The sequence below is a fragment of the Rattus norvegicus genome, chromosome 5 (assembly GCF_036323735.1).
Source record: "Rattus norvegicus strain BN/NHsdMcwi chromosome 5, GRCr8, whole genome shotgun sequence".
Lineage (NCBI taxonomy): Eukaryota > Metazoa > Chordata > Mammalia > Rodentia > Muridae > Rattus > Rattus norvegicus.
The window spans coordinates 110,187,036-110,201,353 of record NC_086023.1 but is presented as its reverse complement, the minus strand read 5'-3'; the positions used below and the strand labels follow the sequence as shown (position 1 = coordinate 110,201,353).

Below are 14,318 nucleotides of genomic sequence, written 5' to 3'. Positions count from 1 at the left end.
AAAGATACTTTCTTTTGTCCACTATATATTTTTGGCTTCTTTGTCAAAAATCAACTGTCCATAAGTATGTGATTTTATTTCTGGGTCTTCACTTCTATTCCTTTCATCAACTTGTCTGTCTCTGTACCAAAACCATACAGTTTTTATCACTATGGATCTATAGTATAGCTTGAGGTCAGGGATGGTGATTTCCCCAAAATTTCTTTTATTGTTTAGAATTTTTTCACAATCCTGGATGTTTTGTTTTTTCCATATGAAATTTAGAATTGCTCTTTACATGCCTTTAAAGAATTGTGTTGGAGTTTCGATGGGGATTGCATTGAATCTGTAGATTGCTTTTGGTGGAATGGCCATTTTTACTGTGTTAATTCTATTAATCCTTGAGCATTAGAGATCTCTCCATTTTCTGAGGACTTCTTCAATTTCTTTTCTGAGAGATTTGAAGCTCTTGTCATACAGATCTTTCACTTGTTGTTTAGAGTTACCCCAAGATATTTTACATTATTTGTGACTATTGTGAGGGTTGTTATTTTCATAATTTCTTTCTCAGACCATTTATCATTTGTAATAATAATACATTTGTAAAGGAAGGTTACTGATTTATTTAAGTTAATTTTATATCCAGCCACTTCATTGAAGTTGTTTATCAGCTGTAGAATCTCTCTGGTAGAATTTTCGAGGTTGCTTATGTATACTATCATATCATCTGCAAATACTGATACTTTGATTTCTTTGCCAGTTTGTATTCCCATGGTCTCCTTTTGTTGTCTTATTGCTCTTTGGCCTCGGTGAGAAAAGCACCACCAACCCTTAGAAACTTGAGGCTCCAGGGAGTGAGAAAGTCTGGTGGGGAAAGGGTAGGGGTGAGAACATCCTTTTGGAGATGGGGGAGGAGGAATAGGATGGGGAACCATCAGAGGTCAGAGGACTGACCAGAAGGGGAATGACAACTGGACTGTAAAAAAAAAAAGATTAGAGAACAAAACCAAACCAAACCAAACCAAACCAAACAAGCAACAGCTACTCCGACAAATGCCCACAACCAACCAGTGGGTGAAGTTTGGATACTCTCATGGAAGTATAGGAGGAAGGATCGCTGGCCCTGGAAGGACAGAAGAACTGCATAGGAAGACAAGCAGAGTCAACTAACCTGGAACCTTAGGGCTTCAGAATCTGAACCACAAAGCCAGGCATATATAAGAGCTGGACCTAGGCCTCCCTGCACATATGTAACAGATGTGCAACTTGATCTTCATGTGGGTCCTGAACAACTGGAAAGTGGCCTATCACAAAAGCTGTTATTTGTCCATGGGATCTGTTCTAGCTGGGCTGCCTTGTCTGCCTCAATGGGAGGGGAAATGTCTAGCCTTGAAGAGACTTGAAGTGCCAGGGAGGAGAAATAAAAGCGAATAAAAGGATCTCCACCCACTCAAAGGAGAAGGGGAAGGGAGATGGTGGAAGGCTTATAGGAGGAGGTGACAGAAAATGGGCGCTGAGTGGGATGTAAAGTGAATAAACAAAACCAGAATATTAAAACATGAGAACAAACACATCAGGTAAGAAGTAAAAACAGTATTATTATTGCAAAAGTGATCCTTTTGAATTCTGAATAATTTGATTAAAGTAAAGCTGTTAAAGATATGGAATCTCTATATCTCAATTGATCATTTAACTAGAAATGAAGTGTTGTGTGTTAACAGTAGTATTCAGCTCACAGGAGCAAAACATTTAGGAATAAAATCTGTAACTGCTGCTAACTCCATAGGCCCAGCTGACTTCAGTTTCTGCATCTTCAACTCTCACATGCAGGTCAAGCACAGGAAACCCAGCACTGTGAATCATGGTATGGATGGAATGTCCAATGTAGTGTTTTCCCTCACTAAGCATTACAGAAAATTGCTTAATTGAACTCCTATAGCCTTGGCAAGGAGACTCAAACTCCCTCTGCTTTCCAAGGGTCTAGAAGGACAAGATTAAGTGAAGAATCTAGATGCTAAGCCCTCCCCCATCCCAAAGGTTAGATTATAACTGGCAAGGAGTTGGGTGGAATGATACAAAGTTTCCTGCTGAAACTTAATGAGATCTAGGAATTCCTGGCTACTTTGCTGGAAAATTCAAGTTCTATATTTTAAGAGCATGGAAGGAAAAGCATGAGCAAGAACTATGAATTTTATTGCCAAAGAAGAGAGACAATTAAAGCTTATTACTCCGAATGTAAATATACTTCCAGCCAAAATTTAGAAATGTGGGTTGTCCAACTCCAGCTGAGGGAATTTTTCTTGTTCTACCCTCATCACAACATCTGAAGGTCCACATGAGGAAACACACTGGGAGAAGCCCTATGTGTGCAATGCTCCTGGCTGCCCATGGAAATTCTCCTGCTCATTGAACCTCTGCAGACACAAACAAAAGCACAGTGCGGAGAGTCTCTGTCCCTGTACCAAGTGCAACAAACCTTTACTGGATTGTATTACGTCATGCAGCATGAGAGAGGCCATAATCAGTTTTCACCCTCCACTGGAACCAGACTGTCCATAAATAATATCCTCCTTAATAAAGTTTTATTGTTTCCTATCCACATCTCTGTCAACATCAAGTATATGTTAATGTTGTTTGTAGATGACAAAACAAACAAATTAATACTTAGAATAGGATCAGTAGCTTGTGCTCTAAGGCCTCTTATTTTGCATGAGGAAATCTACTTAACTGACTCTCTCTTAATTAGAATATAACCATATTGCTGTGACAAAATTTGGCTTTATTGTAATTATTTTCAACTAATGTAGTGAAGAATTACAAATATTAAGATATTACTGGAAGTAGCATTCTACATTGAATCAGGATCAATATTTCTCCCAACATTTATCTTAATCTTTGAATTTTGTCAATATTTTTAGTTATGAATGGCCAGTTATGAAAGCCATGTGACCATTGCATGAAGGATACTTGTAACTGATATTATTGAGTCCGTTACATTTGGTTAAGAATATGTTTGTAAAGGTAGTTATGTTTTCTTCTAAGTTTCTTTAAGTGATTTCAAGTAAGAGACTGTCAATGGTTTTTGTGTTACAGTTGGTATTGCTGTAAAGGGACTCTGACTATAGCGACTCTCATATAGGAGAACATTTAATTTAAACTTGCATAAAGATAGAATCTAACTCCATTAACTTTAAGGTAAGCAGCCAGTCATGGTGCTGGAGAGAGAGCCAAGAGTTCTACATCTGGATCATCAGGGAGCAGGAAGAGATTGCGATCCTGAGCCATCTGATAGGTAGCCTCAGAAATTAAAATATGATACTCTGGGTTGTGCTCTACTTTTAAGGTCTCTAGAGAACTAAACCACAGTTTTTGAGACCGAGGCTTCTTCGATGTGTACTCTTGGTTGTTTGATTGAAAATACCTGGGAAGGACAAAAATCTATTAAGAGAGGACACACCTGTGAGAGATTGTTTGAAGCTGGAACTTTTAATCTAGGTCCTGAGCCAGGAAGGAAGACAAACCTTCCTCTGGAGGCGAAGACAGGAAGGTTGTCAGCTTGTCCTCGGCTTGTTCACACATCCATCCCTACACTGGCTTTGGAGTCAACTCTTTCCAGATTCCAGCCTCTAGAGAAGACCAGCTGAGACAACCTGTCTTTGGGACAGAGAAGCTACAAGACTACTGAACTTTTCATCTTCAGTTAGCCATTGTGGGATTAGCAAGAACCGCAGCCTGTAAGTACTTCCAAAAATTCCCTCTTTGACATGTATATAGAGAAAGATTCATTCCATAACTTCTATGACTCTAGAAAACCATGATTATTACAGGGGCATGCTGACTTTATAGGAACTTAGCTGTTGTTTTAAAACTTTGATTCCATAAATTTATTTAATGATCACAAATTTGACTTATGCTATAGATGGAGTAAAATGTTCATGAAAAAGCAATGTTATGTAATTTGTATGTTTTTCTTTAATTGTTCAGACACAGCATTCCAAACCTCATAATGTATTTTTTTTCTCTGTATTTGGGTAGATATATAGGAGATTGATACAGGACCTGAAGTACCAGGAAAATATTAGTGGTCCCGCCAAAAAACAAAAAACAAAAAACAAAAAGGAAGCCACACAGGAGCCAATCTGGTGTAACTCACAGCAGGGTCTTTATTCTATTCAAGCTAGCTCGAGCCCCTCCAAAGCACCACCATCACACAGGACAGTTTTGGTAGTAGGGGCACCCCAAATGTCTACTGGGACAAGACTTTACAGTGAGCAGCAAGGGGGGAGTGAGTGTGCAAGCATCTAATTGGAAAGTTACTGTGGTCTTTAATATACTTGACTGATCCTGGGAGTCATATCATACACTTCATTTCTGCTCCCCTCAGCATTGGTGATCGTTTGGCATGAGGTGGGCTTGTAACCTGTGGGTGTAGGTTTGCTGGAGACTCTGGTCTTGTTGAGGATTAGCCTAGAGACTGGAGTTAGGCTCAGCATTTGTTGGGGGCAACTTGGAAACTAATGCTAGGTACAAGCCTGTTAGTTTACCGAAATTCAAACTTAGGTGAGGTTCTCCAAATTGGAGTCAGAACTTAAAAGATTTGGCCTCTCTGAGGCACCCTATTCCCTGTACTTGGAATGCTTAAAAATGTATTCCTGTTGAGCCCAGCACTCCCAGGGAAGAAGGAAAGGGGCTCCACAAGTCCAAGTCAATAGTGATTACCACAGTGCCAGTGAAAGACCACTGGGGTGGGGAAGACCCCCACTCAAATCTCGAGAATAAGCAACCCCCCAAGAACTCATGAGAAACCGGTCTTGATGTAATAAACAAGAGGAATATTTGAGGAACCAGAGCTCTGGGGACCACACGTATCTCACACAGGAGACAGAGGAGTCAACCCCGAGCCCAATTAGGGGAAGGTATTTATAGGGAAAATTACATAGGCAGTTGGCAACAGTCACACAAAGCAATTTCATTGGTTTGTAACTTGGGCTCAGTTCAATTCTAGGTCACCCTGCTTCTGGAGCAAGCTGACCCTAATTCTCGTTTTTCTCAGGACTGTTGAGTCAGGCCTTATTGAGGCCAGATGGTTTGTGGTGGCTATAGCCAGGCTACATTCCCAACACATTTTATGTTATTCTTTGCTGTGAGGTGCACTTGTCCTCACAGCAGGGTCAGTGGGGGATAGTTTAAAATCTTTATTCTTTCACCACTACACTATAGCAGGAAACATTTGGAGTAGTTTTGGTAAAGATGTTAAGAAACAGGTGTCCATACAGCATTTTAAAATACTGTTTCTTGTGTTGATGGGCCACACCTGTGCGTAACACCTATAGTTGTCCCACTTGGGTCAGAGGGCATATTTTTTAATCCAAGGGATTGCCCTACTGAAGTGAAACAGCTTTAGTAAGGGAGGGATTTCAAATATATGCCACTATTTCCTCAGAATAGAGGTGAGTGGCTGGAACATGTAGCAAAGACCTGGAGTCAGTATAGCCCAGGTCCTGGTTAGATCTAGACGTCCATCCTGGTTGATTACACTGGGACTCAGTTCCTTAGTACAAACTCCTTTAGTCTTAAAACTTGGTTCCCCAGTGAATTCTTGGCCCTAAAGTTGTTCTGGTTCTACACCTCAACTCTATCCTTGAGAAAGATCATGGTAAGTCCCATCAGCTTCTATGGTGTTACTTAGGACACAAACAAAAGACCAGTTTTCTCTTGCTTGGACTTAAGGAAATGTCTTCAAGGAATCCCTGGTTTCTTTGCCGGGTGATTCAGTTAATCTATGGATTATTTTATTCTTTCCATTGATAGTTTTTATTGTTAGTTAGCAATTTTAAACATCAAAATGTAGAGTATTTAAAAACTGAGGAAAGTACAATGCTATCAATTAGGGAGGAGCCTCCAGTTGTGCTGCATGATAATATTATCTTTTTTTTTTTTTTTTTATTAACTTGAGTATTTCTTATATACATTTCGAGTGTTATTCCCTTTCCCGGTTTCCGGGCAAACATCCCCCTCCCCCCTCCCCTTCCTTATGGGTGTTCCCCTCCCAACCCTCCCACCATTGCCGCCCTCCCCCCATAGACTAGTTCACTGGGGGTTCAGTCTTAGCAGGACCCAGGGCTTCCCCTTCCACTAGTGCTCTTACTAGTATATTCATTGCTACCTATGGGGTCAGAGTCCAGGGTCAGTCCATGTATAGTCTTTAGGTAGTGGCTTAGTCCCTGGAAGCTCTGGTTGCTTGGCATTGTTGTACTTTTGGGGTCTCGAGCCCCTTCAAGCTCTTCCAGTTCTTTCTCTGATTCCTTCAATAGGGGACCTATTCTCAGTTCAGTGGTTTGCTGCTGGCATTCGCCTCTGTATTTGCTGTATTCTGGCTGTGTCTCTCAGGAGCGATCTACATCCGGCTCCTGTCGGTCTGCACTTCTTTGCTTCATCCATCTAGTCCAATTGGGTGGCTGTATATGTATGGGCCAAATGTGGGACAGGCTCTGAATGGGTGTTCCTTCAGTCTCTGTTTTAATCTTTGCCTCTCCCTTCCCTGCCAAGGGTATTCTTTTTCCTCATTTAAAGAAGGAGTGAAGCATTCACATTTTGATCATCCGTCTTGAGTTTCGTTTGTTCTAGGGATCTAGGGTAATTCAAGCATTTGGGCTAATAGCCACTTATCAATGAGTGCATACCATGTATGTCTTTCTGTGATTGGGTTAGTTCACTCAGGATGATATTTTCCAGTTCCAACCATTTGCCTACGAATTTCATAAACTCGTTGTTTTTGATAGCTGAGTAATATTCCATTGTGTAGATGTACCACATTTTCTGTATCCATTCCTCTGTTGAAGGGCATCTGGGTTCTTTCCATTTTCTGGCTATTATAAATAAGGCTGCAATGAACATAGTGGAGCACGTGTCTCTTTTATATGTTGAGGCATCTTTTGGGTATATGCCCAAGAGAGGTATAGCTGGATCCTCAGGCAGTTCAATGTCCAATTTTCTGAGGAACCTCCAGACTGATTTCCAGAATGGTTTTACCAGTCTGCAATCCCACCAACAATGGAGGAGTGTTCCTCTTTCTCCACATCCTCGCCAGCATCTGCTGTCACCTGAGTTTTTGATCTTAGCCAATCGCACTGGTGTGAGGTGAAATCTCAGGGTTGTTTTGATTTGCATTTCCCTTATGACTAAAGATGTTGAACATTTCTTTAGGTGTTTCTCAGCCATTCGGCATTCCTCAGCTGTGAATTCTTTGTTTAGCTCTGAACCCCATTTTTTAATAGGGTTATTTGTTTCCCTGCGGTCTAACTTCTTGAGTTCTTTGTATATTTTGGATATAAGGCCTCTATCTGTTGTAGGGTTGGTAAAGATCTTTTCCCAATCTGTTGGTTGCCGTTTTGTCCTAACCACAGTGTCCTTTGCCTTACAGAAGCTTGCTGCATGATAATATTAAGAAGTAGAGACCATGACCAGTTTTCAGGCAAGTATTTTTAATCTCTGCACTCAGCAGTTAAGGGAAAAAATAGAGATTTTGAGCCAAGATTGAAGTAGTAAAAGTCTTTTGTAAAAATGATTTGTCCTGTAACATCCTGGAAATCATCATGGTGGGAGAAGCTTCTCCACTTTCAAGAAAGAGGAGACAGGCTGGATGTTGAGCTGAACAATCTGATAAGTGAATTTAACAAGTGAAGCCTATGCAATAATACCTTCACAAAAACACCAGAGGATACTTTTGGAGAGTTTTATAATTGGTGAAAAAGTGGAAGCTTTTTACTGGCAGTTATCAAGTTTTAATCTCTTCTGTTACAGGTTTTAGAATTAATTTCCAGAGTATACCTATCCATTAAAACTGTACAGATTTTTCAATTCTATGTGTTGTGCCAAATGATGATGGTGGTGTGATTTCTCTTTTTATTTTAATTATTTCTTTTTTCTCTTTCTCCCTTTATTTCATTCCTTCTTTCTTTCTTAAATATTTTTCACCATTCCCTTTTTTAAAATTTAAAATTAGATTTTTCTCTCATTTAGTCTATTCTTACCACAAGTTGGATCTCTCCAGGTCTCATGAAGTGTGTGGATACAATCCTAGACAATGGGGTTCTCTTAGCAGTGTGCTGAGATTGAACCTCTCTCTTAGCATTAGTCTAAATTATTTGAGAAACTCAATGGGACCCTATGGTACAAGGATACAACAGAATGCAGCAGATTCCTTCCCCAGGGAGATTTGCTGGCTACAAAAAAAAATTACCACAGCAATATCCACTATTACTAAGATTACTCTCATGTAATCTATAAGTTTCTACTGCAAGAGGTTTCAACAACATCACACAATTATTTCTTCATTGACTTTCTCCACCCAAAACTAGCCCACCTGACCTCTACTGCTTCTGTCCGAACCCACCACTATTCCACGAACAAATCCTATTCCACATTCACTTCCAAGATAGATGAATGCTACTTTGTAAATACATTGGCCATTAAGTAAATAGTAGGCAAGCTAACACCCAAAGAACCTAAGAGGTTATGTAAAAGGGAGCACCTTCTGAATGCTAAGAACCTGGGATGAGAAGTTTAAGCACGTCATCTAGGTATGGGGTTCTACCCCTTGAAAGGTATGGCCTACCATGCCATAGACTCAGAAGACATATCAGGCTGAGCTTTATAAAGGAGATCTCAGAGATAAGGAGCTATATTTTGCTTGCCCATTCCACCCTCATCAGAGCCCCTGAAGTTTTGAATCCCTGGCCCCCCAGCACACATTCTCTGCCTGTTCCTGTCTACTACTTAATTTCTGTCTGTCTCCTGAGTGTGAGTATTCTCAAGAACTTTAAGCTCTTACAACTGAATACCTAGTTCAGTCACATGTTCTCCTTTCTCCCAACAGTGAGGAACTTGAAGAGTCCTCAGGCCTTCTGTGACGCCTATATGGACGTGGCAGAAACCCCAGGTGCTTCCCAGACAGTACCATGTAACACTCAGCCTTCCCCTGTGGAATCCAGCCAGCTTGTTTCAGGTCAGAGCTCAGAGATGCCTACCTGGAAAAAAACAGTGATGGCATCTGCATGCTGTAACCCACAGGAGACAGCCTGTACTCAGAACTCAACAGCACACCCAGGAAAAGCCAGTGATTTCTATTTTGGAGAGCCAAGTGAGACTGCTTCTTTTATCCAGCAAGTTGTATCTGCTGAGCAGAAAAGTTCTCCTGCAGGCTCATGCCTTATGAATCTCAGCAGCACCACCAAGTCATGCCTCTCTCATCCCCTGAAGACAGAAGTACTGGACACCAGAAAGACTCTCTGCAATGAAGGCCACTGGGGGAGGACACTGAACTCTGACAAGACTCTCTTGATCCAAATTACAACTATGTATGAGAGCCAGTGGAGAACCCTTGGTAATCATCCAGTTGCTCCCTCTGGATACCATGAAGGCCAGGCTCCAAATATGGATCACCTCGTTGATTCTGTATCAAACCAGACCTTCATTGGTGACCTTGAGATGGAACCCAGTTGTAACCATGTCCTTTATACTGATCAATTCATAACCTCCTTTTCTGAACAGAATCCTTTTGGGGATCAGCAGAGAAGCCCAGTAGCTGATAACAGATTCTATGCAGATCAGAAGATACTCCCAAATGGATACCAGACTTTCTATGAGCCACAGATGAGCACTAACTATCAGATAACATGCGTCTGTGGTCAGAATGTCTGCAGATGTCAGGAGATTCTCCTCAGTGGTGAGCACCTTCTCTCTGAGTATCAGACATCAGGCTACAGGTATGACCAGGATTTGATTGTGAATCTCCAGGTAACAAGTCCCATTGGTGGCGAGCCTCTTCATGACTCTCAGATACCAAACTCCAATTTTGACACAACTTCTTGTGGGACTAAGAGAACAACATCTAGTGAAGAAGACAACCTGGCTTGGCATCCAGAGACAAGTCTCAGTTCTGAAGAGACATTCCTGGATCAGATGAGGACCTCTGTGGATCAGAATGTGTACCCAAGTCATAATGGAACACTCAAAATAGAAGAAAGCCTAGAACCTCAAGTGACTTCACTTAGTAACCAAGCCCCCTATGTAGGAGAATCTTCGGATACTTCAAATTCCCCTTTGATTCAAATACAACCTCAGGAAATCTCTTCAGCTTCTGGTTTGGACCAGGGACAGCATCCAGAGATAAAGTTAGACCTCAAGACCCAGAGCCCTGTGTCCTTGAAGAACCCTCATAACTCAAAGCGATACTGCTGTACCTACCAGGGTTGTAAGAAATCTTACAAAAAGTCTCAGCACCTCAAGGACCACATGAAGAAACACACTGGGGTGAAGCCTTATATGTGCAATAAGCCTGGATGCGATTGGAAATTCTTCCGTTTAGTAGATCTCAACAGACACAAACAAAAGCATAGTGGGGAGAGGCCCTACCCCTGTCCCATGTGCAACAAAAACTATTCCAGATTTTATTACCTTAAGCAGCATCTGAGGAGCCATATTCAAGCATCACCTACCACTGCAACCTAATTGTTCACAAACAATATCTTCCCTAAAGAAGCTTTATTGTTTCCTACCTTTTAGCATCAGAAGGGGTTTACAGATAAACCTCTGAATCCAGTATCCCTAGGGGACAAGGACCCTCTTGTGTCTGTTGCCATGACAACCACCACACATTCCCAGAGTACTACTCACCTGCGTGCAGAGGTGCCTGTCATTCATTACCTGGCATGTATGTCATGGCCTGAATAAAAGACAGAATCCCCAACCCTTCACCCCTTTTTTCTTTTTTTTCCTCTTTCTGCTTTCCCTCCCCCAACCCCCAAGACAATTAAAAAAAATGTCTTCCATGGGATTGTGCTAGCCTGGAGTGATCTGTCCGGAAAAAAGGCGCCATTCAATTAACACTACCCACAACTCTGCCAACAGGAGGTTGATTTTAATGTTGTTTGTAGATGACAAAAACAAACAAACATACATTTAGAATAAGAAACTGCAGCATGTGATGCTCAGATCTCTTTGTGGAAATCTTAACTTACCCCTTTTTAATGAGAGTATAACCACATTTCTATAACAAAATTTGGCTTATTTTATTTTGGACTAAGGTGGTACAGAAATATAAATATTAAGACATTACTGAAATATCATGGTACACTGAATCAGGATCAATATTTCTCCCATCATTTGTTTATACTTGAAATTTTTTTTACATTTTTAGTTATGTATTCCAGTTAAGGCTATATTACCATTGCATAGATGAGGATTCTAATTGACATGATTAATACTTTTGGTTGAGAATGTGTTTGTAAAGACACTTGTTTTCCTTTTAGTTTCTGTATGTGGTATCAAGGAAGAGCCTGTCAATGGTTTTTGTCTTAATCAGGGTTTCTTTTGCTGTAAAGAGACTGATCATTGCATCTCTAATATAGAAGAACATTTTATTTATGCTTGTCTAAAGATAGGAGCTAAGTCCATTAATTTTGGGGTGGGAAGCATGGGGGCAAGCAGGTAGACATGGTTCTAGAGAGCTTGTAAGACTCCAGCAAAGCCCACCCAGTCCCACGTTCAGGATGTTCCACTCAAAGACACAAAGACATAGATTGGTGCAATAAACAAGAGGTTTACTAGTCCAGTGCACTGGGGTGGTTCTGCAATCGGGGCAGAGGCGACCCCCAGGAACAAAGGCACACATTTTTTATACCGTTTAGGGGTACAAATTACATCACCAATGTTACAGTTTAAACTTACTGGCTAAGCATATTGACCTTTAAATCTATTGGCTAGTAACTGTGACATACACTCAAGCTCCTAGCAGGGAGATATCTTTGGCACTGCAGAGGGGGTGGCAGCCCCTACTGTGGTAATGTCACTTCTAGAATAGGGTGTTTACTCAGCAAATTCTTGTGGAGCTCCCTGGTGGGAGACACCTGATGTTTTTTTAAGATTTTTTAAGATGTTTTTGTCTGCTTGATTCTTGGTTCCCAGCGGGAAGTCCTAGGCACTAGACATTTTTTTAGATAGCTTTTGTCTGCTTGGTCCCCACATTCCACAAGCTAGCCAGGATTTCATCTGCATCAGCAAGCGGAAGGATAAAATTGTGACCCTGTTCTTGGCTTAGGCATCAGAAACCTCAAAACTTACCACCAGTAACAAGGTTCCACCAACAATGTAATATCTATGTCAACAAGGTTACAACTCCTAATATTTCCAAGTCCTATGGGTTTTAAATGGCAATGGGACAGCAACTTAATGCAAACCACAGTTATATTGAGATATAAAGACATGTTCGTCAATGGACATTGATGCTTGTTATAAACTTATACCTTATGAAATAGTAGTGGGGGATAGTTATATCTTGCTTAGGGATGACTATTACCATGTTATTGCTTCATTTAAAAATTATTCGCTGGAAATTGAATCCAGGACCTCTGGAGGATCAGTCAGTGCCCTTAACCACTGTGCCAAGGAAGTTAAGATTGTATAACCAGTAAAATAGAATCAAAGTGAAACTCTAATAAAATTAACTACGACATAAGGAGATAGTATTGTGTATGTGCAATTGACAAATAGTGTACTTCTTGTGGCTGTTTTACTTGCAAATATGACAATTTTTGGAAGAAAGGAAAGCTACCAAATGTCTATGTGCAACGGTGAGAAATTTTTGCTTGATTAAATAACTTAAATTGGGAAGAACCATGCCTAATCAGAATATTTGAGTTACCTGTAACTGAAAGATCCCCGAAGAGAAACCCTTACTCAAGTCTCAGGAAGTCGAGGACCCCAGATACAGAGAGACCATTTTGGATGTAATATGCAAAGGCGAGGTTTATTATGGAGATCTATTACACAGATCTCCGGGCCGACACGTACGTATCCCACGCAGGAGACAGAGTTGTCGACCCTGAGTGGCTGGGAGAAGGGCTTTTTAAAGGAAGAAGTCACAAGCTCCAGGAGATGAGGGGATGTCAAAAGGAAATACCAAACATGTCACAAGGGGAAACTCTCAAAGTCACAGGATTGTTCTTAAGACTCTAAGGTTTAAATCAGGGGAAAGGTCAAGCATTCTCCTGAGAACAGATCTTGATTGTTGTCCTTTAGGGTAAATGTTTGTTAGAGTTGATGAAGCTCCTGCACCTGATAAATATCTGGATAGGCTTGGCTCCGGCTCCCTGGAACTCTATCTGCAGGACACAATGACTAGAACAGTATACAGTAAGGACTTGGACAAACATCACAGGGGTAGGGCTCGTTACTCCTTTACTCACATCAGAGTCATTCGGAGGGCTGGTGAATGAGTCAGTACCAGATGCCCTGGAATTTTTTAATTTTCTTATCTGCCTTAAGACGCCATCTCACCCTGGTTTGTTCCTGCTCAATCTGGTAACATTTGGACTCTCTGGCCTTATAGTCATCCAAGAATTTTTAATCATTAAATTATTTACATTCCAAATACTCTCACCTTCTTAGTCCCCCCTTGCAGAGTTCTTTGCCCCGTTCTACCTCCCATTTGCTTCTGAAAGGGTTTTCCCTTCACCTACCAACACCATCTAGACACCCTTCTCAGAATCCCCCTTCCCTGGGCAACAAGTCTCTACAGGATAAGGCACATTTTCTCTCACTGAGGCCAGACAAGGGAGTCCTCTGCTACTTATGTGCCTGGGGCCACAGAAGAGTGCATGAATGCTCTTTGGTTGGTTGCTTAGACTCTAGGAGGTCTGAGGGGTCCAGGTTAGTTGATCCTGTTCTTCCTACAGAGTTTCCATTCCCCTCAGCTCCTTCAGTCCTTCCCCTAAGCCTTCCAAAGACATCTCAGAACTAAGTTCAATGATTGGCTGTAAGTATCTGAGTCTGTCTGAGTCAGTTTCTGGTAGATCCTATCAGAGGACAGCCATCCTAAGCTCCTGTCTAAGCACAACATAGTATCACTAATCGTGTCAGCATTTGGTGTCCTCCTAGAGTATAGATCTCAAGTTCAGCTGGTCACAGGACAGCCTTTGCTTTAGTCCTTTTGCATTTTTGCCCTTGCATTTCTTTTAGTCAGGAACAATTCTGGGTCAAAATTATGAACATAGGTTGGTGGCCTCATCGCTCCACTGTGGGCCCTTTCTATCCACTAGAGATAGTCTCTTCAGGTTCTGACTCTCCACTGTTGAGCATTTTGGCTAAGATCATCCTCATTGAGTCCTGGGAGTTCTCATATCCCAGGTCTCTGGAACTCCCTAGAAGTCCCTTCTGCCCCCACTGTCCACAGCTGAATATTTTCCATTTATTCTCAGGGCTCTCTGGACTTCTCTTGGGTCTACCCCAATACCTGATCCTGCCCATTCCCTCTCTGATCTTTCACCCAGGTCCCTTCC

General features: G+C 41.4%; 1 protein-coding gene across 1 annotated transcript; it reads left to right on the top strand.

The window, feature by feature from the left end:
* The first annotated feature begins 8,898 nt into the window (after positions 1-8,898).
* On the top strand, positions 8,899-10,491 carry Zfp353 (zinc finger protein 353). Its single transcript, NM_001408844.1, has one exon. The coding sequence runs from the start codon at positions 8,899-8,901 to the stop codon at positions 10,489-10,491; it is 1,593 nt and encodes a 530-aa protein (NP_001395773.1).
* Positions 10,492-14,318: the final 3,827 nt, after the last annotated feature.

Coding starts and splice junctions, on each gene's coding strand:
- Zfp353 (NM_001408844.1), top strand. CDS start 8,899: ATGGACGTGGCAGAAACCCCAGGTGCTTCCCAGACAGTACCATGTAAC.